At 43.5% G+C, this 26,596-nt stretch overlaps 1 protein-coding gene across 25 annotated transcripts in view; it reads left to right on the top strand.

The window, feature by feature from the left end:
- Nucleotides 1-26,596, top strand: part of dst (dystonin) — a 188,399-nt gene that overhangs the window by 94,399 nt on the left and 67,404 nt on the right. For 20 of the 25 annotated variants that reach the window (XM_082970559.1, XM_082970556.1, XM_082970565.1 and 17 more), the window contains 24 exons: nt 135-228; nt 410-564; nt 766-1,219; nt 1,419-1,547; nt 1,655-1,726; nt 1,842-2,003; nt 2,806-2,910; nt 3,182-3,277; nt 3,370-3,495; nt 3,943-4,095; nt 4,364-4,645; nt 4,933-5,116; nt 7,928-8,085; nt 8,343-8,521; nt 9,359-9,497; nt 9,686-9,879; nt 10,022-10,268; nt 10,373-10,480; nt 10,574-10,672; nt 11,410-11,511; nt 17,504-17,632; nt 19,229-19,317; nt 19,478-19,586; nt 20,494-26,562. In XM_082970559.1, coding sequence (XP_082826685.1) covers nt 135-228; nt 410-564; nt 766-1,219; nt 1,419-1,547; nt 1,655-1,726; nt 1,842-2,003; nt 2,806-2,910; nt 3,182-3,277; nt 3,370-3,495; nt 3,943-4,095; nt 4,364-4,645; nt 4,933-5,116; nt 7,928-8,085; nt 8,343-8,521; nt 9,359-9,497; nt 9,686-9,879; nt 10,022-10,268; nt 10,373-10,480; nt 10,574-10,672; nt 11,410-11,511; nt 17,504-17,632; nt 19,229-19,317; nt 19,478-19,586; nt 20,494-26,562 — 9,634 coding nt within the window. The remainder of the gene's footprint in view (nt 1-134; nt 229-409; nt 565-765; nt 1,220-1,418; nt 1,548-1,654; nt 1,727-1,841; nt 2,004-2,805; nt 2,911-3,181; nt 3,278-3,369; nt 3,496-3,942; nt 4,096-4,363; nt 4,646-4,932; nt 5,117-7,927; nt 8,086-8,342; nt 8,522-9,358; nt 9,498-9,685; nt 9,880-10,021; nt 10,269-10,372; nt 10,481-10,573; nt 10,673-11,409; nt 11,512-17,503; nt 17,633-19,228; nt 19,318-19,477; nt 19,587-20,493; nt 26,563-26,596) is intronic. The other 5 variants (XM_045710380.2, XM_045710355.2, XM_045710378.2 and 2 more) reach the window with 2 other exon arrangements.

Below are 26,596 nucleotides of genomic sequence, written 5' to 3' on the forward strand. Positions count from 1 at the left end.
TGATTTTCTTTCTGCAGATGCGATTTTCAAGTGGAACTCTGTTGGCACTGCATTGCCACATCTTTTTTGTTTATGTGGTAAAATTACTTCTGTACAATATTAATGTAAATTGACAAAATGTTTTTGTCTTTTAGGCTTGAAATGTTGCAGCAGATTGCCACCAGGGTCCAGCGGGACTGTGTCAATGGAGAGGACAAACTAGCATTAGCAAGAGCAGCTCTGCAATCTGTAAGTACCACATTGGAATGTTTACCACAAAACCTCAGAGTACTCCAGGTCCTGCTTTTACTTATGTTTATTTGTTGAGGCAAATGTTGTGTGTCTTTATTTTTTTATATCAGTATTGTTATTGAACTTTGTAATAGAAAAGTACATCAACAACAGTTTGGACATTTACATTTTTTCTCAGGATGCTAAGAGGCTAGAGTCTGGGGTCCAGTTCCAGAATGAGGCAGAGACCGCTGGGCACCTTCTGGAATGTGAAAACCTGCTGAGACAGCAGGTGGTAGATATCCAGATTCTACTGGATGGGAAGTACTACTACTCCGATCAGCTTGTTCAAAGGTGCAAACTTACTGCTTTTTCTAGATATCACGCAACACATAGACATAAAGGAAACATTTGTTGTGAAATATTGATTGCAACATAGTGTAGGGAATTACACATTTGTTTATGAGAATGATAAGAACCTCATGTAAATTGCTAAATGATAAATCATGAACTATATGAATAAACATGTCATTGTGTGTTGTGTGTATGATCTAGGGTATCCAGGCTCCGTGACGACCTGCTGGGCCTGAGGGCAGAGTGTTCCTCTGTGTACAGACAAGGACGCACCCTAACTGCCCAACAGACCACGATGATGATCTCTGGCATCACTCAGAGTCTCAACTCAGGCTTCACCTCCTCCAACCTCAACTCCAGCCTCACCCCTGGAGGCCTGGAAACCCCCGGTTCCACCTTCACCTCCATCCTTACCCCGGGCCTCACCCCTGCCCTGAGCCCCGCCATGACCCCCGGCGGCATGCAGCCCAGCTCGGTGCAAGCCTACATGGGGGGCGGAGGAGTGGGTATGGCCCCGGGAGACCTCCAGCACCTCAAACAAATGCAGATCCGCAAGCCCCTGTGCAAGTCCTTGCTAGTGGACCCCAACATGACCGAGGATGAGGTCAACATAAACTTTGTGCAGGACCTGATCAACTGGGTGGAGGAGATGCAGGTGAGGACTTAGCGAAGCTCTGGGGTCAGACTGTTGATTTTATTTATTTATCCTTATTTATACAGGTTGCCTCATTGAGATAAAAATTATATTTTACAAGAGACCTGTTCACTGTAATGTTTGTATAATTCTGTACATTTTTATATTTGCGATTTAGATATTTGAGACCGATTCTGAATTGTTTTGTCTTCCATTGAAGGTGCAATTGGATCGTGGAGATTGGGGATCTGATTTGCCAAGTGTGGAAACACATTTAGAGAACCACAAAGGGGTTCACAGAGCCATCGAAGAATTTCAAATGAGCCTTAAAGAAGCCAAACTTAGTGAGGTATGTACAAGCAATTGTCAGCCTATTCTGCCAAGTTTTTATTTGGAAAAACTATAAAATATCTATAAAAACATATAATAAAAACATGGTATGTCTCTTTATATCAGATTCAGATGACCCAAAAACTAAGTTATTCTGAGAAACTAGGAAAATTGGAAACCCAGTATGGGAAGTTACTGGTAAGTATCCTATTAAAATCATTGGCAGTCCTATGTAGTAAAATAATCACTTCACTGCTTAGTTGAATAGCACATGGAGATTCTGACTATTTCCCATGGTTCTGTGCTTCTGTAGAACTGTTCGCGGGAGCGTCAGAAGAACCTGGAGAGCCTCCATGACTTTGTTTCGCGGGCCACCATGGAACTCATCTGGCTCAATGAGAAAGAGGAGGAGGAGGTCGCTTTCGACTGGAGCGATCTCAACGGCAACATCTCTAAGAAGAGACAGTACCACTCTGTGAGTCCCTCCACTGTTCAGCCCATTGTATTTCTATTTCCTTATTTTGTTTCCAGAATATTTGGCTATTCGGGCACATCTGAGGATAATTCCGTTCATATTCATTATGGTAGATATTTTAGATGGAAATGATTGTTATAAACGGTCAAGCGAAACCGTAGAGCTATACATTTCTGGCATGGATCCACCATTGGCATGCATAGCCTTTCCACAGGGAATTGGGTTTGACTCTCTAGACCTAAGGGAATTAACACATTTTCTGTGAGTGAAAGATACCTTGAGGTGATCATATCTCCTAGGGTGATGTGTTTTTTAATGTTTTTGCATGGGTGGAAAGGAATTACAGCGGCTTGTTTTGGGGTTACAGCATACCATTAGAAAATACCACTGAGAGCGTCTATATTACCTTCTATTCAGTTAATCAGTTTGACATCTCTTCAAACTACTTTATTTCCATCTGGCATTTAGAAATGCGTGTACGTGCCCCTGCAAGTCATGGTGATAGAAGAGGGGAGGGGATGGGTCTCAGGTCATGTTTGGAGGCCATGGATAAGTGTGATATCTCTCTCTCTCTTTCTCTCTCTCTCTCTCTCTCTCTCTCTCTCTCTCTCTTTATCTATCTATCTCTTCCACTCTCTCTCTTTCTCACCCCCACTCTCTCTTTCTCCCCCCCCCCTCTCTATCTATCTCCCCTCTCTCTCACTCTCACTCTTTCTCTCCCCCACTCTCTCGCTCTCTCTCTCTCTACCCCACTCTCTCACTCTCTCTCTCTCTCTACCCCACTCTCTCGCTCTCTCTGTAGGATCTGATGAGAGAGTTGGATGAAAAGGAGGAGGTGATCAAGTCTGTACAGGACAGGGCAGAGAACCTTCTGCAGGAGAACCACCCTGCTAGGTTAACTATTGAAGTAAGCCCCGTCTGTGTTTACAGATGTCCCATAATCACTCCAAAACCATGTCATATAAACTCCTTTTGTGATAAATCCATTAGATTGTACGTCTCAGATAATGTGGTAATTTGTCCATTAAAATATACATATTATTACTCATTTCCAGGTATCAGAACCTGCATAAGTGCTCAACAATATTGTATATTTAAATTGCTTCAATAACTTGTTCCAAGAAGAACAATATTACAGCATTTTTAATTCTAACATGATTCTATGTGGAATCCTCCAGGCATACAAAGCAGCCATGCAGACCCAGTGGAGTTGGATCCTACAGCTATGCTCTTGTGTGGAGCAGCACCTCAAAGACAACACAGTCTATTTTGAGGTGAGTTAGTTATCTGCTTTCCTCAAACAAATGGACGGAGGCATGCTAGTTGCAAAAAGCTAATCTGATCTTCTTTCTACCCTTCCATACAGTTTTTCAATAATGCCAAAGAGTCCACGGATTACCTGAAGAGCTTGCAAGGTGACATCCAAAGAAAGTATTGCTGTGATCGGACAAGCAGTGTACACAAGCTGGAAGATCACATCCAGGAGTCCATGGTAAGCTGGCAAATAAGAACTGGTTGGTAAACAATCATTAGCCAGATTCCCAAACTATGTTGTTAAATCAGTGAAATCAGGGCTCCCGAGTGGTGCAGCGGTCTAAGGCACTGCATCTCAGTTCAAGAGGTGTCACTACAGTCCCTGGTTCGAATCCAGGCTGTATCACATCCGGCTGTGATTGGGAGCCTCATAGGGCGGCGCACAATTGGCCCATTGTCGTCCGGGTTTGGCCGGAGTAGGCCGTCATTGTAAATAAAAGGTGAACTTAAAAAAAACAAAGGATCAATCTCATGGACTGTCATGGTCAGACATGATGGATTCATAGAGCTTCCAAGTGAATACCCCACCACTAAAGATGAACCAACTATCCCTGTGAGTGAATTCAGCTCATACTGAGCTGGTATGGTATCGTAATCCCCCTGTGTTTGACTGATGCTGGAACAGGATGAGAAGGAGCAGCTCCTCCAGTACCGCAGCACAGTGGCTGGGTTGGTGGGCAAGGCCAAGGCCATCGTCCAGCTCAAGCCTAGGAACCCAGATACCCCTGTCAGATCCTCCATACCCATCAAAGCCATCTGTGACTACCGACAAATAGAGGTACAATGTCTCTTTTAATAGATATGTAATACCGTCCTTTTTCTGTCTATTCAAGTAGTTCATCACATACTTTAAATTGAGTCTTCACACCTGTCTTCTGTAGTAACAAGATATGCATTGAGATCGCTAAGGAACATTTCTGGCCATTTTAAATCGAGGTAGATGTATTTAGATAGCAGATGAAAAGTTTGATACTTTGAGTTGATTTGGATTTTGGAGTGAAATGGTAGTCATTTTGATTTGTCATGTCTCACTTCGTCTCTCCTAGATCACCATCTATAAGGATGATGAGTGTGTCCTGGCCAGTAACTCTCACCGGGCCAAGTGGAAGGTGATCAGTCCATCTGGGAACGAGGCTATGGTTCCCTCTGTCTGCTTCACTGTGCCTCCACCCAACAAGGAGGCTGTGGACCAGGCCAGCAGAATTGAGCAGCTGTACCAGAATGTCCTGGCTCTGTGGCACCACTCCCACATAAAAATGAAGAGCGTGGTCTCCTGGCACTACCTGATGGCGGACGTCAGAGCCATCCGCGACTGGAACGTGTCCTCAGTACGTTAACGCCTAACTACTTAGTCTACTTCTCAAGATAAATCCCCATTAGCAACACTTAAAGCCTAGAATTACAGTGATAGAGGTAGAATTACCTGTCATTGTCTCATTCAGGTCTTCACAGAAAAGAGAATGATGTTATTAAAGTCTAATGTTTCTCATATTCACCGACTTGACCTGCAATTTCATCATTATACTGTAGCTGGTGACTAAACCTTTTCATAAAACATTTTGATAAGGTTTTATGGTGTGGGTCTGTCTCATGTGTTTTCCCCTGTTCACCCCAGATTAAGACCATGTTGCCAGGCGAACACCAGCAGGTCCTTAGCAACCTGCAGTCCCACTTTGAGGACTTCCTGGAGGACAGCAAGGAGTCGGAGGTGTTCACTGTGGCAGACTGTTCCCAGCTAGAAAGGGAGGTGCTGGCCTGCAAGGACTACTACGAGGAGCTGCTCAAGTCTGCAGAGAGAGGCAAGACTAAGCAAAGCTAGTCAGAGAGAGGCAAGACTAAGCAAAGCTAGTCAGACAGAGGCAAGACTAAGCAAAGCTAGTCAGAGAGAGGCAAGACTAAGCAAAGCTAGTCAGAGAGAGGCAAGACTAAGCAAAGCTAGTCAGAGAGAGGCAAGACTAAGCAAAGCTAGTCAGAGAGAGGCAAGACTAAGCAAAGCTAGTCAGAGAGAGGCAAGACTAAGCAAAGCTAGTCAGAGAGAGGCAAGACTAAGCAAAGCTAGTCAGAGAGAGACAAGACTAAGGAAAGCTAGTCTAGAGAGAGGCAAGGCTAAGCAAAGCTAGTCAGAGAGAGGCAAGGCTAAGCAAAGCTAGTCTCGAGAGAGAGGCAAGGCTAAGCAAAGCTAGTGTAGAGAGTCAAGGCTAAGCAAAGTTAGTCTAGAGAGAGGCAAGGCTAAGCAAAGCTAGTCTGCAGAGAAAGGCTAAGCAAAGGTAGTCTAAAGAGAGGCAAGGCTAAGCTTTGCTAGTCTGCAGAGAGAGGTAAGGCTAAGCTAAGATACACTATAAAGTCGAAGTCGGAAGTTTACATACACTTATGTTGGAGTCATTAAAACTTGTTTTTCAACCACTCCACAAATTTCTTGTTAACAAACTATAGTTTTGACAAGTCGGTTAGGACATCTACTTTGTGCATGATACAAGTAATTTTTCCAACAATTGTTTACAGATTATTTCACTTATAATTCACTGTATCACAATTCCAGTGGGTCAGAAGTTTACATACACTAAGTTGACTGTGCTTTTAAACAGCTTGGAAAATTCCAGAAAATGATGTCATGGCTTTAGAAGCTTCTGATAGGCTAATTGACATAATTTGAGTCAATTGGCGGTGTACCTGTGGATGTATTTCAAGGCCTACCTTCAGACTCAGAAAATAAATAAATCAGCCAAGACATCAGAAAAACAATTGTAGACCTCCACAAGTCTGTTTCATCCTTGGGAGCAATTTCAAAATGCCTGAAGGTATCACGTTCATCTCTACAAACAATAGTACGCAAGTATAAACACCATGGGACCATGCAGCCGTCATACCGCTCAGGAAGGAGACACGTTCTGTCTCTTAGAGATGAACGTACTTTGGTGCGAAAAGTGCAAATCAATCCGAAAACAACAACAAAGGACCTTGTGAAGATGCTGGAGGAAACAGGTACAGAAGTATCTATGTCCACAGTAAAACGAGTCCTATATCGACATAACCTGAAAGGCCGCTCAGCAAGGAAGAAGCCACTGCTCCAAAACCGCCATAAAAAAGCCAGACTACGGTTTGCAACTGCACATGGGACAAAGATCGTACTTTTTGGAGAAATGTCCTCTCGTCTGATGAAACAAAAATAGATCTGTTTGGCCTTAATGACCATCGTTATGTTTGGAGGAAAAAGGGGGAGGCTTGCAAGCCGAAGAACACCATCCCAACCGTGAAACACAGGGGTGACAGCATCATGTTGTGGGGGTGCTTTGCTGCAGGAGGGACTGGTGCACTTCACAAAATAGATGGCATCATGAGGAAGGAAAATTCTGTGGATATATTGAAGCAACATCTCCAGACATCAGTCAGGAAGTTTATGCTTGGTCACAAAAGGGTCTTCCAAATGGACAATGACCCCATGCATACTTCCAAAGTTGTGGCAAAATGGCTTAAGGACAACAAAGTCAAGGTATTGGAGTGGCCATCACAAAACCCTGACCTCAATCCCATAGAAAATTTGTGGGCAGAACTGAAAAAGCATGTGCGAGCAAGGAGGCCTACAAACCTGACTCAGTTACACCAGCTCTGTCAGGAGGAATGGGACAAAATTCACCCAACTTATTGTGGGAAGCTTGTGGAAGGCTACCTGAAACGTTTGACCCAAGTTAATAAATTTAAAGGCAATGCTACCAAATACTAATTGAGTGTATGTAAACTTCTCACCCACTGGGAATGTGATGAAAGAAATAAAAGCTGAAATAAATCATTCTCTCTGCTATTATTTTGACATTTCACATAAAATAAAGTGGTGATCCGAACTGACCTAAGACAGGGAAATTTTACTAGGATTAAATGTCAGGAATTGTGAAAAACTGAGTTTAAATGTAGTTGGCTAAGGTGTATGTGAACTTCCGACTTCAACTGTATATACAAAAGTATGTAAACTATTAGCTGGCCTCTACTGTCCTTGCTAACAGGAGCTTGCTGATACATGTTTTGGCAGCAGTCCTCGAGGAAAACACATAGTTATTTTAGCCTATTAGGCGTAATGTTAATACCTTTTATAAAGCCCTTTTTACATCAGCAGATGTCACAAAGTGCTTATACAGAAACTCAGCCTAAAAACCCCAAACAGCAAGCAATGCAGATATAGAAGCACGTTGTAAAGTCCATTTCCCCTGGACTTATGAATATGTCTGTTTAAGATGTTTGGTGTTGTGACACCAAAAGTAGTAGAATCTCCTGCAGACCACGTTAAGGAGGAGCTGTTGGTCTGCTTGATTGCCCACTAATTCATCTGCATGATTAATGAGTAATAAGCAGATTGTTTGTAAACACTTTGCAATAATGGTGCCAGATTGTATAAATGGTGTCAGAGATTACTACATAGTTTTTCATTAGCACATTCACATCACACTCCCTCTGCTATGTCCGGGAGAGATGTGTTTTGAACAATACAAACGTATTAATTTTGATTGTGCACTAATGTTACTTTTACAAAGCTAGCATTAGACCAGTGTTTGGACAAATACAGTTGATGTCCTCTCGTCGTTTGGTTGTTACTCATTCTGGGGTGTTGTGTTGAACAGAGGAACACGAGGAGTCTGTGTACAACCTGTATATCTCTGAGGTGCGTAACTTCCGCATGCGTCTGGAGGCTCAGGAGGAGCACCTGATCCGACAGATCCGCACCCCACTGGACAGAGACGACCTGGAGCAGAGTGTCCTGCGCATCACAGAGCAAGAGGTAGGGCGACAACTCACTATTCAGACTGTATCATCACTCTGTCATAATACAACTCACTATTCAGACTGTATCATCACTCTGTCATAATACAACTCACTATTCAGACTGTATCATCACTCTGTCACACTTATCTTTTCCAGACACGGGTCAAATACATTATGTAAAATACATCTGTGGTTGATTTCCTTTGCCAGGTGAATAGAACCAACAGAATAGTCTCTTAAGTGACATAACCTCTCCAACTTTGTACCTTACAGAAGAAGAAGGCAGAGCTGGATCAGCTGAAGGACGATCTGGAGACCATGAAGGAGAAGTGTGAGACGTTCTTCAGACAGGCCGGGGCCTCTCCCGCTGTCCCCACCCTCTCCTCTGACCTCAATGTCCTCATCCAGAGCATGAGCCAAGTCTACTCCATGTCCGCCATCTACCTAGAGAAGTAAGTGGCCCTGACACTGTTATGGTCCTCCTCAATAGAGGGCCCAGACACTGTTATGGTCCTCCTCAGTAGAGGGCCCAGACACTGTTATGGTCCTCCTCAGTAGAGGGCCCAGACACTGTTATGGTCCTCCTCAGTAGAGGGCCCAGACACTGTTATGGTCCTCCTCAGTAGAGGGCCCAGACACTGTTATGGTCCTCCTCAGTAGAGGGCCCAGACACTGTTATGGTCCTCCTCAGTAGAGGGCCCAGACACTGTTATGGTCCTCCTCAGTAGAGGGCCCAGACACTGTTATGGTCCTCCTCAGTAGAGGGCCCAGACACTGTTATGGTCCTCCTCAGTAGAGGACCCAGACACTGTTATGGTCCTCCTCAGTAGAGGGCCCAGACACTGTTATGGTCCTCCTCAGTAGAGGGCCCAGACACTGTTATGGTCCTCCTCAGTAGAGGACCCAGACACTGTTATGGTCCTCCTCAGTAGAGGGCCCAGACACTGTTATGGTCCTTCTCAGTAGAGGGCCCAGACACTGTTATGGTCCTCCTCAGTAGAGGGCCCAGACACTGTTATGGTCCTCCTCAGTAGAGGGCCCAGACACTGTTATGGTCCTCCTCAGTAGAGGGCCCAGACACTGTTATGGTCCTCCTCAGTAGAGGGCTAGAATATTTTCAGCACATTCAAAATCAACAAGGCATTTGCAATTTGTTTTGTCTGGTCCCACTTTAAATGCAACTTTAAAGTCTTTATGAAGCCTTCGTAAACCGTTTATAAGGACTTCACAGATGCTTTACAAAATGTTGATGTAGTTAATGTCCCACTGTCTCTGTGGTGTCTCTGCAGGCTGAAGACAGTGAGCTTGGTGGTGAGGCACAGCCAAAGTGCGGAGGCTTTAGTGAAGCTCTATGAGGCCAAACTCTCTGAGGAAGACGCCGTGAACTCTGACCTGAAATCCATCGACACAGTCGTCAGCACACTCAAGGTAAGCTCCCTTGGTACTAGATTTTTTATAGACGTTTAAAATATATCCTATTTAATCTTTTGGTTTTCTCTCAGGTTGGCAAAATGATTGCTGGAGATGAATTGTTATTTTGTGGCATCCAGTCCTTGAGATCCACTATTAAGCTATGATTGATAGTTGAGCCATCACTTTGCTCTACTCTGTTTTAGCAATGGCGCTCAGAGATCGACGACCAGAGGGAGATCTTCCATGACCTGGAGGATGGGCTACAGAAGGCCCGTGGTATCAGTGAACGCATGTTCAAGGCTCACAACGAGCGGGACTTTGACCTGGACTGGCACAAGGAGAAGGCTGACCAGCTAGAAGAAAGGTGGAACAACGTCCACTCCCAGATTGAGAGCAGGTTAGTGTTTTCAGGTCAACTGTTGAGGGACAGAGTTTGATTCCATACACCACTAAATATTAGTGAGCAACACTACTTTAATAAGGGGAATGTAAAAATAACCTTTTACGGATACTAATGCTCTGTCCCTTTGTTATATTAGACTTCGGGACCTGGAGGGCATCAGTAAATCACTGAAGTACTACAAAGACTCCTATGGCAGTCTGGATGAGTGGGTCAGAGAGATGGAGGCTGCTCAGCTCAAGACCCAAGAGAAGCAGCCAGAGGACAGCAAAGCGCTCGCTGAGCTGGTAAACCAACAGAAGGTCCTCGTTGCAGAAATGGAACAAAAGCAGAGCAGAATTGATGAATGTCAAAAGTACTCAGAGCAGTACTCATCTAGTGCTAAAGTAAGTTATCTCTGTAACTGTTTTGACCTGGAACATTAGTCAGATATGTCTGCATGAAGAGTACTTGAACACCAGAGGAGTAATATTCATGAATGTGTTTTCAGGATTATGAGCTACAGCTGTTGACCTACAGAGCCATGGTTGACTCCCAGCACAAGTCCCCGCTCAAGAGACGGAGGATGCAGAACTCGGCTGATGCCATCGTTCAGGAGGTGAGAACCTTGGAATGTAACCGTAGTAGACTAGGTGCTGAGTGTGCTGTGTGTGCTAAGGAAAGTGACCCTTGTTTTCCACCCTCACCTCAGTTCATGGACCTCCGAACTCGCTACACGGCCGTAGTCACCTCCATGACACAGTATGTAAAGTTTGCCAGTGAGACATTGAAGAGAGCAGAAGGCGAAGAGGTAGGGGATTGGTGAAATATTGGATTGTTAGAAACACTGTGCATACTTTGGATTGCCTTTTCTCTGCCCATCACATTATTGTGTTAACAGGGTTGACTCCCAGACATATTGAATTAATGGGAACCTCACCTTTAAAGCCATAATGATGCTTCAACTCAAAGGGTTTATTTCTCTTCACTGCTATACTTAAGCAATAAGGCCCGAGGTGTTGTGGTATATGGCCAATATGCTACAGCTAAGGGCTGTTCTGGATACAGCCATTATCCGTGGTATATTGGCCATATACCACAAAACCCAGAGGTGCTTTATTGCTATTATAAACTGGTTACCAATGTAATTAGAGCAGTACAAATAAATGTTTTGTCATACCCGTGGTATACGGTCTGATATACCACGGCTGACAGCCAATCATCATGCAGGGCTCGAACAACCCAGTTTATAATATGCGTCATCCATTCAGCGCTGATGGATGTAGATGGTTTTCTTAACGCTGATACAAAAGAGCCATTCTTTCATATTGTTTCTGGTGATGGTGACTTCTCTGGGAGGAAGCTCTATCTCATTGAATCTGAAACACTCTTTCATGGTGGCATTTGTTGGGGACAATTAACAGCGCTGCAACAATCCTCCCTTTGGTAAGCATGTTAGAATAATCATACCATGAACATAACTTTTTTCATTGTTAAGTATGAGGTAATGGATGCCTTTTTTTTAATGGATGATTTTTTGCATTGTAGAACAGGAAAGCATCAGAAAGAACAGAGTACCTCACCTGGACAGAGAGCTTGGAGCTCCAAAAGGCAGCAGGGGAGGAGGTGATTGGACAGCTCCAGCAGCAGGTACAGGAACTGGAAACCTCATTGGCTAAGAGAACAACCCAGTTGACCATTCTACAGGAAGAGGTAGAGACATATAAGAGTACCATAGAGGACCTGACCCTCCAGAAGTCCAAGGCTGAGGATGGGGCTCAGCAGTACCGTTTGAAACTAGAGACGGTTGTGAAGGGCAAAGCAGTCATTGAGCAAGAGTTAGGTAACGCACGACAGATGGTCCTGCAGTCAGAGGCCAAACGGTCTTCTCTTGAGGAGAGTCTTCGTATGCTGAAGATTAACATTGAGCAGAGCACCCTGGCCCGGAAGAAACTGGAGGACCACTTGAAGAGGAAGAACAGCAATGTTCAGGATCTTGAGGAACATAATCGCACACTGCAGAGGATGCAACATTCCTCTGTCACCCGCAGTATCCAGACGATCCATGCAGAGGTGGATGCAGAGGTCCTGCAGCAGACACAGGAGCTGGCCATGGTGAAGAAAACAGCAGAGACCGAGATCAAGACACTTAAGTCAGAGCTGAACTCTGTGCTAGTGCATAAAAAAATAGCAGAGGAGAAAGCGCAACAATTCACAGAGCTGTTGAACGATGCCAATACCAGGTTGAAGAAACTTCAGCTGGACATGGAATCAGACAAGAGCACCATGAGACAAAAGTCAGAGGAGTTCAGACAGGAATCTTTAGAGCTGAGAAATTCCATCTATGTCTTTCAAGAGCAAATCAAATCTCTCCAGAGGGATAAGTCTTCCTTGGAACAGAAAGCTATTTTCAACAAGACAGAGGTTGAAGGCCTGAAGGAACAGTTAAAGATCAACCAAGGAAAGCTGCTCTTGAGGAACTCCATGGAACAGGAGAGTAGTCACAATATGCAGTGTTTAGAGGAGGAACTGAACTCCAAACAGGTTGAGGCAGACCAGTTGAAGTTCAAAGTCAGTGAACTGATGAGAATGAATGTGTCATTAGACACAGAGGTCAGAAGTCTTAAGGTCAGTGTGGAGTCATTACAACGAGAAAAATCTTTCTCTGAACAAAATATGAAATCATTGAAAAGTGAAACGGAGAACTGGAAACAGCAGCTTCAAAAAAACAAAGAAGAATTCAACTTAAAGATAAGATCTGAACAGGAGGTACAACTCAAATCCAAAATCCTGGAAGCAGAACTTCAGAAAGGTGGAATGTTGGCCGCGCAACTGCAGAAGAAAGTAGATGAGCTTAAGAAGGTCAATATGGAGTTGGAAGTCAACATGAAAAAGATGCGCGCTCAACTGGACAATATCACCATGGAAATGGGAAGCAAAAATCAGCAAATCAACATATTGAAGTCTCAGGTGGATGGCACCAAATCTCAGGTGAAAATCATTGAGGAGGAGCTGCTAAAGAAATCTCAGATGTCCCATGAGCTTCAGATCAAACTGAGGGACTACAACGAGGAGGTGAAGAGAACAGCTGAACTGCAGCAGAAAAACAAAGCTCTCAGCTTGAACCTCACCAACTACGAGAAGGAAATCAGGAATCTGAAGTCTGAGCTTAGCTCCGTTGGTGCTGAGAGGAATTTGGCTAATAAGACAGTCCAACAGCAAAAGGGTGAAGTGAATGATCTGAACATTACACTGAAGAAAGCAATAACAGAGCTACAGAAGGAGTCAAATGAGGGCCAGAGGTATCTGGCTAAAGTGAAGGCATTGGAGGGTGAGCTTTTGCAATGCAAGCAGAGTATGAAAGGAATGACTGGAAGTTCCGAAAGAATTACAGTGAATATGAAGCAGGAAATCAGTGCCCTTCAAAGGAACAAGACCATTGCTGACCAACAACAGGTTATCTTGAAAGCAGAACTCGAGGAGATGAGTTCTGCTCTGAGAAGAACAAAAGATGAATTAATTAAAGTGACCCAGGAAGGGAAAATCTGCCAGTCTAAAGTCAAAGAGCTCGAAACAGATCTTCAGAAGAGTAGGTTGACAATTAAACAAATCAGCGCCAGCTCTGACAAATCCTCATCCAGTTTCAAACAGGAAATTACTGTTCTTCAGAGGGAGAGAAGTGCTGCCCAAGAGAAAACCTTTTCATTGGCATCTGACGTCACCATACTCAAGGGAAAGCTGGAACAAGCCCAAGAGGAGGTCAAGCGAAAGCAAACGGATGGTTCAGCCCTGCAACTGAGGTCCCAGAAGCTGGAAGACCAACTTGAGAACTGTAAGCGGATGCTGGAGGACTTGAAAAGCAAACTTGAACTTCAGAAGCAGGGATATGAGAGACAGCTGCAATTAGTGCAGACTGAGATGAGTCAAAAGCTTGCATTACAGGAGTCTCATATCAAACTGGAAATGGAGCAGAAATCCAGAGAGCATTCACACACTGCAGAATCAGCCGGGATTAACACCAAGTATTACCAGAAAGAAATTGAACAGTTGAAAATCTTCAATGAGAGCACTTTGCAGTTAAAGCAGGAGGCTCTACAGCAAACAGATGAGCTTCATATTAAAATGCAGCAAGTGCAAAATGAGAGAACTGCTCTTAGCCATGATCTGCTTAAAGCAAAATCGCAAATTGCTAAATTAGAAACAGAGAAAATGCTACTTAACTCTAGCATTGCTCAGCTGGAAAACATCCATAAGGAAAACTCAAATGAGATCACAAAGCTTAAACAAATGTTAGCACACAGTGAGCAGAAACTAGGAATAAAAGAAAAGGATGCAAGATCCCTCAATGAGCAGGTTGTTTCATATGCCAAGGAGGTCAGAGGTCTTCAAGAAAAAATATTTAAGCTAGAGGTCACAATTAAGAGTGAACATAGGACTGTAAAGGAAATGGAGACTTCAAGTACAACCAAGCATAAGTGTGACAAAGACAATGAGGTTGCCAAACTGAAGACTGAGCTTTTGTTAACACAGGAAATAGTGTCATCATATGAAGAGGCAAAGTGCAATCTGGAGGAGGAGCTTATCGAAATGAAAGTGTCCTTAGAGGTATATATCTATGACCATCATACTTATTTTTTACATTAATAAAATAAATCGTAATATTTGTAGATAATAAACAAGACACACTTGAAATTAAATATTCATATTTGTATGTCAAATTTATAATAATATTTCACTTTCACATGCTCAATGTGCATAGATAAATTTTCTCAAGGTACAGTATTTACTATATCTAATGATTATTTACGTCTTATGCCTACAGATAGCAAAAACGGAGAAACACAAAGTGCTAGAAGAACTGCAAAGAGTGAATGGAGGCAAAAGGGAAATAGTCAGCAGTCAAAGCAGTTTACAGGATCAAACATTGATGAAAATTGCAAATTATTCCACTCTCCAGACTACAACAGTCCAACAAAAACACACAGAAAATTTGATTGCCAAGAACCAGAGTAAAAAACCTGAAGCGATGGCAATAACAAAAAGGTTAGTGTCTCTGGAGGGTCAGGCAGGGAAAAGTCAAAATGTTACATCAAGCACCACTAGCACAAGCTCACATAATGTCAAAGACCTGTCATCCAAAGCATCTCATTCTGAGAGTGAGACAACTTCCCTACGATTTTCCCCAAAGCTCCAAGGACTCAGAGGCAGCATCAGTATCAGGAAGTTGATCAAAACCAAGCTTTTGGATAGAGAAACATTGCAGAAGTTAGAAACTGGCCTTGTCACATTAGAAGAGGTCCAAGCATCACTCGCTCAGTTCATCGGCAAACCCACTGCTATTGCCGGAGTCTACTTGGAGTCTAGCAAGAAAAAGATATCCTTCTTGGAGGCTGCAGATCGAGGCCTTTTAGCTAAGACGTATGCTATTGAGTATATGGAAGCACAGGCTGCAACTGGCTGTATTATCGATCCTTCAACTGGACAAACCCTCTCGGTTCAAGCTGCTTTGGAGATGGGCATTGTTGGGTTAAATTTGAAAGAAAAACTCATGGATGCCGAAAAGGCAGCCACTGGCTATGTCCACGGCACTAAAACACTGTCTGTATATCAGGCCATGGAGGAAAGGATTGTCGACAGGCACAAAGGGAAGAAGATCATTGAGGCCCAGATAGCAACTGGAGGATTAGTTCACCCAGTTCTTGGTGTTAGGGTGCCCGTTAATGTGGCAGTTGATGAGGGTCTCTTGAACAAAGCTACCCTACAGAATCTCTACGACCCGGTCAGCAACCCCAAGGGCTTCCACAACCCTGATTCAGGACAGAAGACCTACTACTGTGAACTGCTGAAAAAGTGTCTGTATGACACAGATGGTGGAGTCTATCTCCTACCTTTTAGTGAGAAGAATCTCTCCAGTTTTTCCTTTTGTAGTTCTCACAGATTATCAGTCATCAACAGTGCTCTTGGTCTGGAAAGGTCCCCATATCAAGCCTTTAAGGGAAACCACATAGATAAGCGGACCTACCTTTTTCTCTCTCAGCAGGACAGTGAGTGGCAGGAAAAGTCCACTGTCGATGTCAACGGAAGCCATTTACATATCATCACAGATCTCAAAAGTGGACGGCAGCTTTGCATCGAAACTGCCCTAGATCTAAAGTTCCTTGAAATGGCAGAACTGGTAAGCTATCGGAGTGGCCTCATCAGCATCTACGAGCTGGCAGACCTTATCCTTTCCAGGATGGTCGTTGTTCAGGACGCTAACAGTCCGGTGGCTGGTCTGTGGGATGTCACTCAGAAGAGGAGGGTGACCATTCTGCAGGGACATCAACAGAGCCTAATCGATAGACTCACTGCGCTGAGGCTGCTGGAGGCCCAAGCTTGCACCGGGGGCATCTGTGATCCTGCTTCTGGGGAGAAAGCCCCAGTCACCGAAGCTCTGCGTAGAGGTCTCCTGGACGAGACATTTGCCCGCCAGCTTCAACAGTCCGAGCAAGCCTACTATGGCATCGTCCATCCCCAGACAGCAAAGACCTTGAGTGTAGCTCAGGCTATTCAGGAGAACCTGTTCCCCAAAGACATAGGCCTTCGATGCCTGGAATTCCAAGTCCTGACTGGTGGACTGATCAACCCAGAGACCCATGATAGAATCTCACTGGATGAGGCTGTTCAGAGTTGCCTGGTTGACAAAGCCACTGCCTCATTCCTGAAAGATGAGAAGTCTCACCCTAAAAGCCTCACCTGCCCAAAGACAAAGAGAAAAATGTCTTTCATGGATGCTCTGTTAAAGGCTGTCTATGACGGTCACACTGGGCTCAGGCTACTGGAGGCGACAAAGGTTCTTAGTGTCGGGGCTAAGCCATCTTTCCAATATATTTGGACCTATCACCACATTTGAGTGAAGAGTATTTGATTTTCTATGGTTTGTAAATAGGGAAAACTGAATATTTGATTGACAAAGCAAAGCCTGACTCAATAAAATGTTCACTGAAATGAATAAAATCTAGTATTTCCTACACTTAAAATAAGAATCATTAATTACATGTTAATTTTCTTTGACTTGGAGTAATATGAATGTTAATATAATTACCAATATGGAGTTGATTAAATCAGACATTAATTATTTCTTTTAGCATGATGTGTAAACTGGTGAAATTGTTCGATTTTATATTTGAATATGTTTATGTTATGTACCTGTCTTTTTCTTTTAGACATATTTCATGTCAATGAATAAACAATTAAATGCTTTTATCGCCAACTGTCATAAAACATAAACATCATGATCCACATGGCAATAAACGTCATCAATCAAACCCTGATTTGTGAGTTGTAAGTAGGGTTACAAAATACTGTGAACTTGCAATACATTTCCTGGTTTTCCAGAAATCCTTTTTGAGAATGACATTTCCTGCTTATTCTCTCCTGATTCCGGAAGACCTCCAACTGGGATTTCGGGAAAACTAGGGAATTTATTGAAAGTTTCTGGAACTTTGCAACCCCCATGGTCCAAGAGAGGTCAGAAATATGGCTGGGGGTCTCCCTAGAGGTTTCTTTGTTGTTGAATGTCTGCATAACCACATTTCCTGTTTTCATACAAGAACAACTCTGACCCTAACAGCCTTTTTGAAATTCTTTCCTCAAATCCTAGCGATCTGTTGATGAGGAGAAGAAAGAGCATGGTGATAAAGTAAGCAAGCTATTGAGTTGGATGTCCAGTGTGAAACCGGGCCAGAACAAAGATGGTAAAGACAGCACAGAGGCCTCTAGTAAGCCTCAGGTAAATACTGTGTGCAAACATGCATTTACTGTTACAGATGTACAACATTAATTTGAGCCTGTTTGCTATAGCAGGAAAATAATCCTGCAGCAACAGGAAATGTGAATTATTATGTGGATTATAATTAATGGACATTTTTTTGTAGGGATTGATAAATTTTTTTGTTAGGGAAAATCAAGTTTGCCATTTAGAAGAAAAAAAAAGATGTATTTTATCCCAATTTCGTGGTATCCAATTGGTAGTTACAGTCTTGTCTCATCGCTTCAACTCCCGTACGGACTCGGGAGAGGCAAAGGTTGAGAGCCCTGCGTCCCCCGAAACACGACACAACACCCACTTAACCCAGAAGCCAGCCGCACCAATGTGTTGGAGGAAACACCATACGCTGGGCCGATTGTACACCGCCCGATGGGTCTCCCTGTCGCGGCCGGCTGCAACAGAGCCTGGACTCGAACCCAGAATCTCTAGTGGCACAGCTAGTGCTGCAATGCAGTACTTTAGACCACTGCACCAATTGGTAGGCCCAAGTTCAGCATTTTAAAGTGGAACTTACAAACTTTAGAAGCCTTTTAAAACCTCAAATAAACTACAAGTTTTAATTTCCTGCTGTGCAGGAAAATTCTCAGCAACAAAAGAGTGATCAAATTAAGATCCTACGTATGTACTTTACGGTTTCATCTCCTGTCTTTTTGTTGTACACATATTGTAGTTGTATACAGTATATCATCATGCCCACAATTCTGTGTGTATTTTATATACTAATGGTCATACTCAATCTCAAGAATATGCAATAAAAAGCAAAAAGTCACACAACCTTTCACTGTTACTGTATGTGCATAGTTCTAATAAATACAATGCTTTTAATAGTCTCTTATTATTTCTTTACCCTATTACAAATATAAGTTGGGATCAATTCCAATAAGCAGAACTGAATTTGACCCAAGTTTGAATCATTGTCCCATGGTCTCTGCCATCCTTGTGATTCCTCACCCTCCTGTAATTATTACCATAACTCACAATAGAACCAAAGGTGACACAGTTGCACAAGCATCCCAGTATTTCAATATAACTTGATTACAAACACACCCTACTCCTTGAAAATGTACTGAACATTTTGCAGCATAACAGTTTTTATATGGATTCAAATAAAAAGTCATTTTTCTGCTAAATTCTTATTTAATAGACTTTACATTGAAAAGCAATACATTATGGATGCACAGTTACTCTGAGAAAATGTTCTTATTTTGATCAGGGTACATTTTTATTTTTGGCCTGGCTAGGAAAAAGTCATGGCTCTAGTCTGACTTGCTATGACCTAGTTTCTCCTGGTCAGGTTCACGTAGTCAGGAAAAACTCCTTCCACTAGGTTTTTTAAGAGATATGATAACAAATCAAAGAAAAAGTTATGTGCAAATCCAATTAATGAAAATCAGGAACTGGATATCTGAGTTTAATATACAGCACAAAACCCAATTAAATACGTTTTGTGAAACGTCAGTGCATATTATTGTGACTAACATGCTACAAATTGGCATATCGGGATGAGAGTAAACATCAGTAAGATGTATTCATAAGGTATACCCATTGTTATTTCAGGTTTCAATGGAAGAGATGGCAACAAAAAAAGAGAAAATTGCAGAAGCACTGAGGACTACACAGCTTATGCTAAGTAAACACAGTGATAAGTGAGTTGAATTTTCATTACATATATTAGAGGTTTTTAAGGCTGACTTTTGTACATGCCTCTGTGCACTGTAAATAATGCAATATTTCATATGCCTTAAATTATTGAATGATATGATAATGATAAGAGAACTTAAATGTCTCTGATGTCCTGATTTGCAGGATGACCGAGGAAGAGAAGCAGGAAGCAAAGGAACAGCTGAAATCCCTCCATCAAGCCTACAGTGATCTCGCCCAGCAGTGTTCTGATCAGACACCATCTGCCGAGCAGGTTAGATACTGGACTTCCTCTCTAGCCCTGTTTATACCTGGTTCTAACATGCTACATTTGTCCTGATCTTGTCCACGTTGTGATTGTGCCTACATTTCTAGATATGATTGTGATTAGATCTTATAAGATCAGGACAAGCTCAGGACGAAGGACACATGTTAACGGCAGGTATAAACAGGTTCTTCTGAAACACTGGATTGGCGTTTAGTGTGGTGTGAGAAATTATGCACAAACAATGCCATCTACTGTTCAAATGCATGACTAACCCTGTTTCCTATATGGGCTCTAGCATGGTTTTCTCTTGTGCTACATTTATTGTCATCTTAAAACCACTGTATTTACTTGTGAACAAAGTGAGGGAAAGTAGATTTCTCGAGAGTAGGGAAATGTGTTTTTTTCCCAAAACCCAATGAAACTGAGTATGCTGTAAACATGCTTCTAGGTCCAGGAGCATTAGTGTTTCATGTCACCCAGCCTCATTCTGACTTTTCACAGCCATCGTTGAAACCAAGCTTTGCTGATCTCCTTTTCATTCTTACAGGTGGTCACCAACAACCAAATATAACAGCCTTGATGTGTCGTGTCTAACTTGCTTTCTTGTTTTGCAAGATAGTGAATATTCTGTTCACAGATGCATGCCAGCTTTTAGTGTATCCACTTCTTCTTGCTGTTGAATCACACTGACACAGCCTTGCACTGTTGCGTATGAACTGTTAACATTCAAATGCCTGTCTGAGGGGTGAGTACATGTTTCACCTTGCTTTAGAATACAATTGAATTAGTATGGCAATTTTTCAACAATAATGTCAATTATTAATAAACAATATGATTTTTGTCATAAGATTTTGGATTTTGAAATTTGATGGAGAATATGTCTACTCATAATGCTTAATTAATTTTTCCACAGGAGTTTCAGACCATTGAAGGCGTTCTCGAAGTGGGAAGTATAGAGGTCTACTCTGTGTTTAGCTCTGTCCAGAGCGGCATGATCGACCATACCACAGGGCTCAGCCTCCTGGAGGCTCAGCTCATCACCTCTGGCCTCGTTCTGCCTCAGTTCAGGATGTGTCTGGAGTTGGACGAAGCTTTCCATCACAACCTCATTGACGAGGCCACCTCGAAGCAGCTCAGAGAGCTCAACGAAGCCAACCGGAGCATCCTGAGCCCTCCGTTCTCTTCAGAACCTCTCCCTGTGATGGCAGCACTTAGAGAGGGGGCCGTCTCTGAGCGCCTCGCCATGAAGGTTATAGAGATCCAGCTGGCTACAGGTGGGTTGAGGGTGTCCTACACAGGTGATATACTGACCCTGGAGAGGGCCTTTCAGTTTGGCCTGATCCCTGCACCTCTGTATGTCAAGCTCCTGGAGAGACAGAACACATGGAAGGACCTGATCAACCCCGGCACGGCAGAGAAGGTCTCGCTTACCCAGCTGGTGCAGAGGAGCGTGGTTGATGAGGAGACTGGACTGCGACTGCTGCCGGTGAAGAAGAGCCACAATGGGAGCATAGAGTTGACATCCGGAAGAGAGATTAGTGTACTTAGGGCGGTTCATGAGGGGTTGATTGACAGAGAGACCACGTTGAGGCTGCTGGGTGCTCAGCTGTTTGCAGGCGGTATCGCCGACCCCAAAACAGGCTGTAAGCTCACCGTAGAGCAAGCCCTGTCAGAGGGCTTGATCGATCAAGACACTGCCAGTGGGATACTGAGCCAACAGGCACAAAATGGAGGCATAGTGAACCCTCAGAATGGCAAAAGGCTAACGTTGGATGAGGCTGTTCAGTGTGATTTGATGAGCTTTAGCAGTGCACTCTTGGTGCTGGAGAAACAGAAGGGGCTCATGGGACTTTTATGGCCTCACTCTGGTGAAATCTTGACCGTTTCCACCTCTCTGCGACACAAAATCATCACCAGTCAGCTCGCATTCAAACTGCTCAGCAATAGACAGAATATTGCGTCCCTTTACATACCAGAATACTCAGAGGTAGTGGATATTAACTCTGCTACTCAAAATGGTTTCATTGATGTACACACAGCAGAGGTATTGAAAACCATTGAAATACCAGATGTTTTTCCTGATGTTGATGACCTTAATGACAGATTTTCTAACTGGCTGATGTTGAGAGAGCTTCAGATTGGAGGATCCCATCGCACTACAGATGATAATGAGATTGATTATGAGAACATAAATACCCCATCTCCCATCGAGGCAAAACAGTTATTTATCTCATACCTCACAATGAATAGTTACATGGATCCAAAATCAGGACAAAGGCTTTTAATATTCGATGGACAGTTGACTAAAATGGCAGAACTTTTAGTTGACATTTCAGTAGAGACAACTGAAAACCAGGTATACAGCACTGGACCTGGTAATGCCACTTTTGAGGACATGTCATTGAAAGAAGACATTTCTGAAGATTCAGAGATGTCCTTTGATAGCAATACTGAGGATTTTGGATATTTGCACATTAACGAGGAAACAGATGGAACAATGAAAGACCATCATGCTTCAAATTTCTTCAAGGAGGAGGAGTCAGATTATAAGCAATCTGACAGTAAAGCATTTTCTAATAATGTGGTAAAGGTGGTAGCACACGATGGAACAGAGGATTCTCCTTCAGCTATTGACTGTGTAAACAATACCACACAGCCTGATTCTGACATTAGCATCTATCAAAGGAACACAAGCAGTATAAGTCTAGCATCCATTGGAATTGATCAAGAATCCTCAGATAATCAATCAAAAGAGACTTTCACTGGAAGTTCAGCCACACAAACTCCTTCCACAGACATGAGCTTGCCCTCAGGTGCACAGGATTGCAAAATGATGATAGCACACAATTTCACAGAGAAGTTATCTAGCTCTGTTAAGAGTACCAGACTGCATGATTCTGTTTTGTCTGATGGCACATCACCCTTTGAAATTGGTTTAGAAACCTCAGATAAAGCGTTATATAATCAACCAATAGGAGAATCAGCCACACACGCCATGTCAGAAAGCTCAACCCGTACTAAATCATGCTCAGTGAGTGGCAAAGACATTAGCTTGCTAGCACAACGCGTCACAGATGAAGCATCTGTAGCTGTTCATTCTGAAAAGAATGCCGGACAACCTAAAGACAATGTTTTGTCTAATAGCATCTATCAAAAGACCAGACACGGTACAAGCCCATCATCATTTGAAATTGGTGTAGAAACTTCAGAAATACCTTCAGATTATCAACCACAAGAGACTGTCAATGGAGTTTCAGCTTCAGAAACTGTTTTGGAAAGCTCAGCTCCTCCTAGATTGTGCTTAGTGAATGACACAGACATGCGTCTGTCATCATGTGCCAAGGATTCTAAAAAGGTGGTGGCAAAAGGCCTCACAGAGGAAGCATCTGTAGAGGTTAGCTCTTTTAAAAATACCAGTACGAGCCCAGCGCTAACTGAAATTGGTTTAGTCACCTCTGAAACTTATTCAGATAATCAACCAAAAGATACAGCCAATGGAGGTTCAGCCACACAAACCATTGTGGAAAGCTCAACTCCTAGATTCTGCTCAATTGATTCTGAAAAGACTATCCAGCAGTCTGATTCTGAAGCAAATGTTTCAAAGAAGAAGAAGATAAACAACACAAGTATAGTACCCTTTGAAATTGATGTAGAAACCTCACATATAAATTCAGATAATCAACAACAAGAGGCTCTCACTTTCAATGAAGGGTCAGCCACACAAATCATTTTGGAAAGGTCAACCCACCCACTATTGTGCTCAGTGAATGACACAGACAGGAGTTTCCCCTCAGCTGCACCAGATTCCAAAAGGATGCCAGCACAAAAGGAATATTCTAGCTCTGAAAACAATGCGCAACATTCCAAAATGGAGGTAGCACACGGTTTCACAGACAAATCATCCATATCTATTGACTCTGAAAAAAATATCAGGCAGCCTTCCTTTGAAATGGGTGTTGTGTCTGACAGAATCTATCAAACCAACACAATGAACACAAGCCCAACACCATTTAAAATGGATTCAGAAACAGATATTGCTTCAGATAATCAACCTAAAGGGACTTTCAATGGACGTTCAGCCACACAAACAGTACTGAAAAGCTTTACTTTGTGCTCAGGGAAAGACACAGGCCTGCCCTTGGCCTCAGTTGCACAAGGTTCCCCACAACGTCCCACATATCCAGTGACACCTGGCTGTGAGACAGACAAGGACACCAACTTTGAGACATCGCTATTAGCCACTGCATTGACAGACACCCTTGACACGACCACAGCGTTTCCATGCACTGAAGAAGTAGTGTGGGACAATGACGATGAGAGAGGACTTGCGACCCACCTTCTCAGACCCCAAGTTGAAGAGGGTGGCATTTTGTATATCATTTCTGAGAAATGCTGTGACCTTGATGCACCTTTTGATAAGGGCCTTGTGGATGAGGAGACTGTGTTAGAGGTGTCAGCATTGCAGCTCCACAAGGGAGATGTCTTAGAGGAAGAGAGAAGCACAGTGGCAACCCTGAAAGAAGCTGTGTCTAATGGCTCCATATCCTCCCAGATAGCCCTGCAGATCATGGAACAGCACAGCCTGTTGGGTGGTGTACATGACCCCAAGTCTGGATGTACTATTAGTGTGAGTGAAGCACTGGATTCAGCGAAGATTGATGATGATTTGGCTGAAAAGTTCCTTCACAAAGACCCAGTACACAAAGCAATCATCCACCCTGATAGACACTGTACTCACAGCATTTCATATTCCCAGAGTCTGGGCCTCATAGACAACGACGAGGCTGAGAATATACGGGAGCATCAAACAGAAAAAAAGCTGTCGGTTTTGGTTCTTGATGACTCTGATGAGGAAGAATGGGTAGAGAAAAGGGATGGACATGCATGGGAAGATTTGTATGCAGAAGGAAGCAAAGAACAGAACTGCGATTCACAGAAGGCCTTACTACCTTCGTTCACCGTTAGTCATGGGCCTGTATGTAGACAGATCATATCACCTATCCTGTCAGATCAGGTAATAGAGGGACGTGTCATCCATGAACTTGAAACAACATCTTCATTAAGGGAAGATAGTGCCTCACATGCCCCCACTAGTCCACTGTCAGACATGGTCCCTGGGTCTAGAAATTCCATCCAAAATGACATTTCATCAAACAGATCAAGCTCTCTCAGTTTGAGCGATAGTGGAGATAGTGGAGCACCTCAGCGCCAGGCTGAGGAATTGACACAGACAGAGGAAGACGGTAGCAGTTCTCTGAGGAGAGACACTGATCTGTCCTGCGAGGCGGTTGGCTTCACTCCGGGTGATGGGCAGCTGGGAGCAGGATACCGTGAGATAGTGGGGGACCAGACTGTTTGTCCTGTTCAGAGTGACTCAGGCGTGTCCTGCTCATCACATAGTGATCTGTTGTCTGATGAAAGGAAAATGGAGAACACTGTTCAGCCGCCAGCCAGCCAGCTAGTCAAGGAGTCAGACCGGAGAATAGATAGCTCATCACCAAGAGATTTGTCTGGCGATGTAACAAGCACAGTGTCTGGAGATGTGGGTGTCAGTGGGGATAAAACTGTTGGTGATGGAGTTTCATCGTTTAACACTGTGTCACCTCAGCGACCTCTAGTGAAGTCAGAGAGGGATGTTGGTGGTGAAATCGAGCCCACATCCTCTCAAAACGGGCACAGTCATAGTAACCCCACCGTTCAGAAAAAGACTCCAGTGCAGTTGACTAACTTATCTGATTTAGCTATTGTATCCAGTGTACATAGCATAAAATCAGGCAGTGACAATAAAGACAGCTACGATATAGGTGATCAAGAGCAGTTACAAACTGCTCCCATTAAAGAGATATCTAGCACAATCACCCCTGATACGACACTGACTGATAAACACCTGCCAAATTCAAATGCTAATGTTGAAGCTAAAGCTAATGACAGGGTTGAATCAAGCAGGAGTGGTGACAGCAAACCAGGGAGACAAGAAGGCTCATCTGATGATGGTCTCTCACAGATTACTGATCAAGCGACATCACAGACAGGACAGACAAGTAGCAACGATACAAGTTCGTTGTCAGTATCAAAAATGACCCCAGGCAATCCATTAAAGGCAAAAGAGCCAGGTATGAGATCAGATGTTAAACAAGATAAATGTGGTTCTGTTGAGAATCATCCCCAGCCGATGGCCGTTAATGCTCAACCAGACTCTCACTCCAATACACCCTCAACATCAGAAATTACCTCAGGGCATCTGGTAAAGCCTGGCCTCGGATCAGATCTTACATGTAGGCAGAATCAATGTGGTGCTGATGAGAATCATCCCCATCTGATGACTGTTGATGTTCCACCAGACTCCATGACACATGATAGTGTCCCACCACCTGCGTTGGCGATCTATACTGCTCTAAGGTCTGGTTTAGATGAGCTGGTGAGAATGAGAGTGGAGGGAGCAGATGTCGATGACTTGCAAAAGGCTGAGACCCAAGCAGTGGAGAACATCATCAACCTGATACAGGACAATACACAATCCCATGGAAGAGGTTTTGGTGAGTTTGGTGAGGAGACAGATGCAGCACCTGGGCTTATGAAAAGTAGTAGCCCAGATCTCCTCAGGGATCTGTTGAAGCAGGAGGCTCTTCATTCAGGTAAAACTAGTCCGGAGGAAGAGGAAGGGGAACCCCTCCATGAAGAAACCCCTCCATCTGATATGACCCAGATTCAGTCTCGGCTTCTGCAGGTTCTTCAACGTGTATCCTCAAGCCAAGACCCTGCCATGTTCAGAGATGTGATAGGAACCTTGAGCAGTATTCTGGGCGGTGCTCCTCACGAGGACAGGCCACACAACCTGGAGATCATCCAGGAGGAGGGCTCATCAGATGAGGCTGAATGTGCTGTGGCAGATTCCATGGAAGCTCCTGACCTATGTCAATCTACAGAGGTTGAAACCATTTCAGACACAGGCAATGCTGAAGCAGTTCAATCTAAAGTCAAGGTAAGTTAATGTTCGAAGCGCATATAAATGCCTA

This window comes from Salmo salar, chromosome 28, assembly GCF_965601325.2.
Source record: "Salmo salar chromosome 28, fSalSal1, whole genome shotgun sequence".
NCBI lineage: Eukaryota > Metazoa > Chordata > Actinopteri > Salmoniformes > Salmonidae > Salmo > Salmo salar.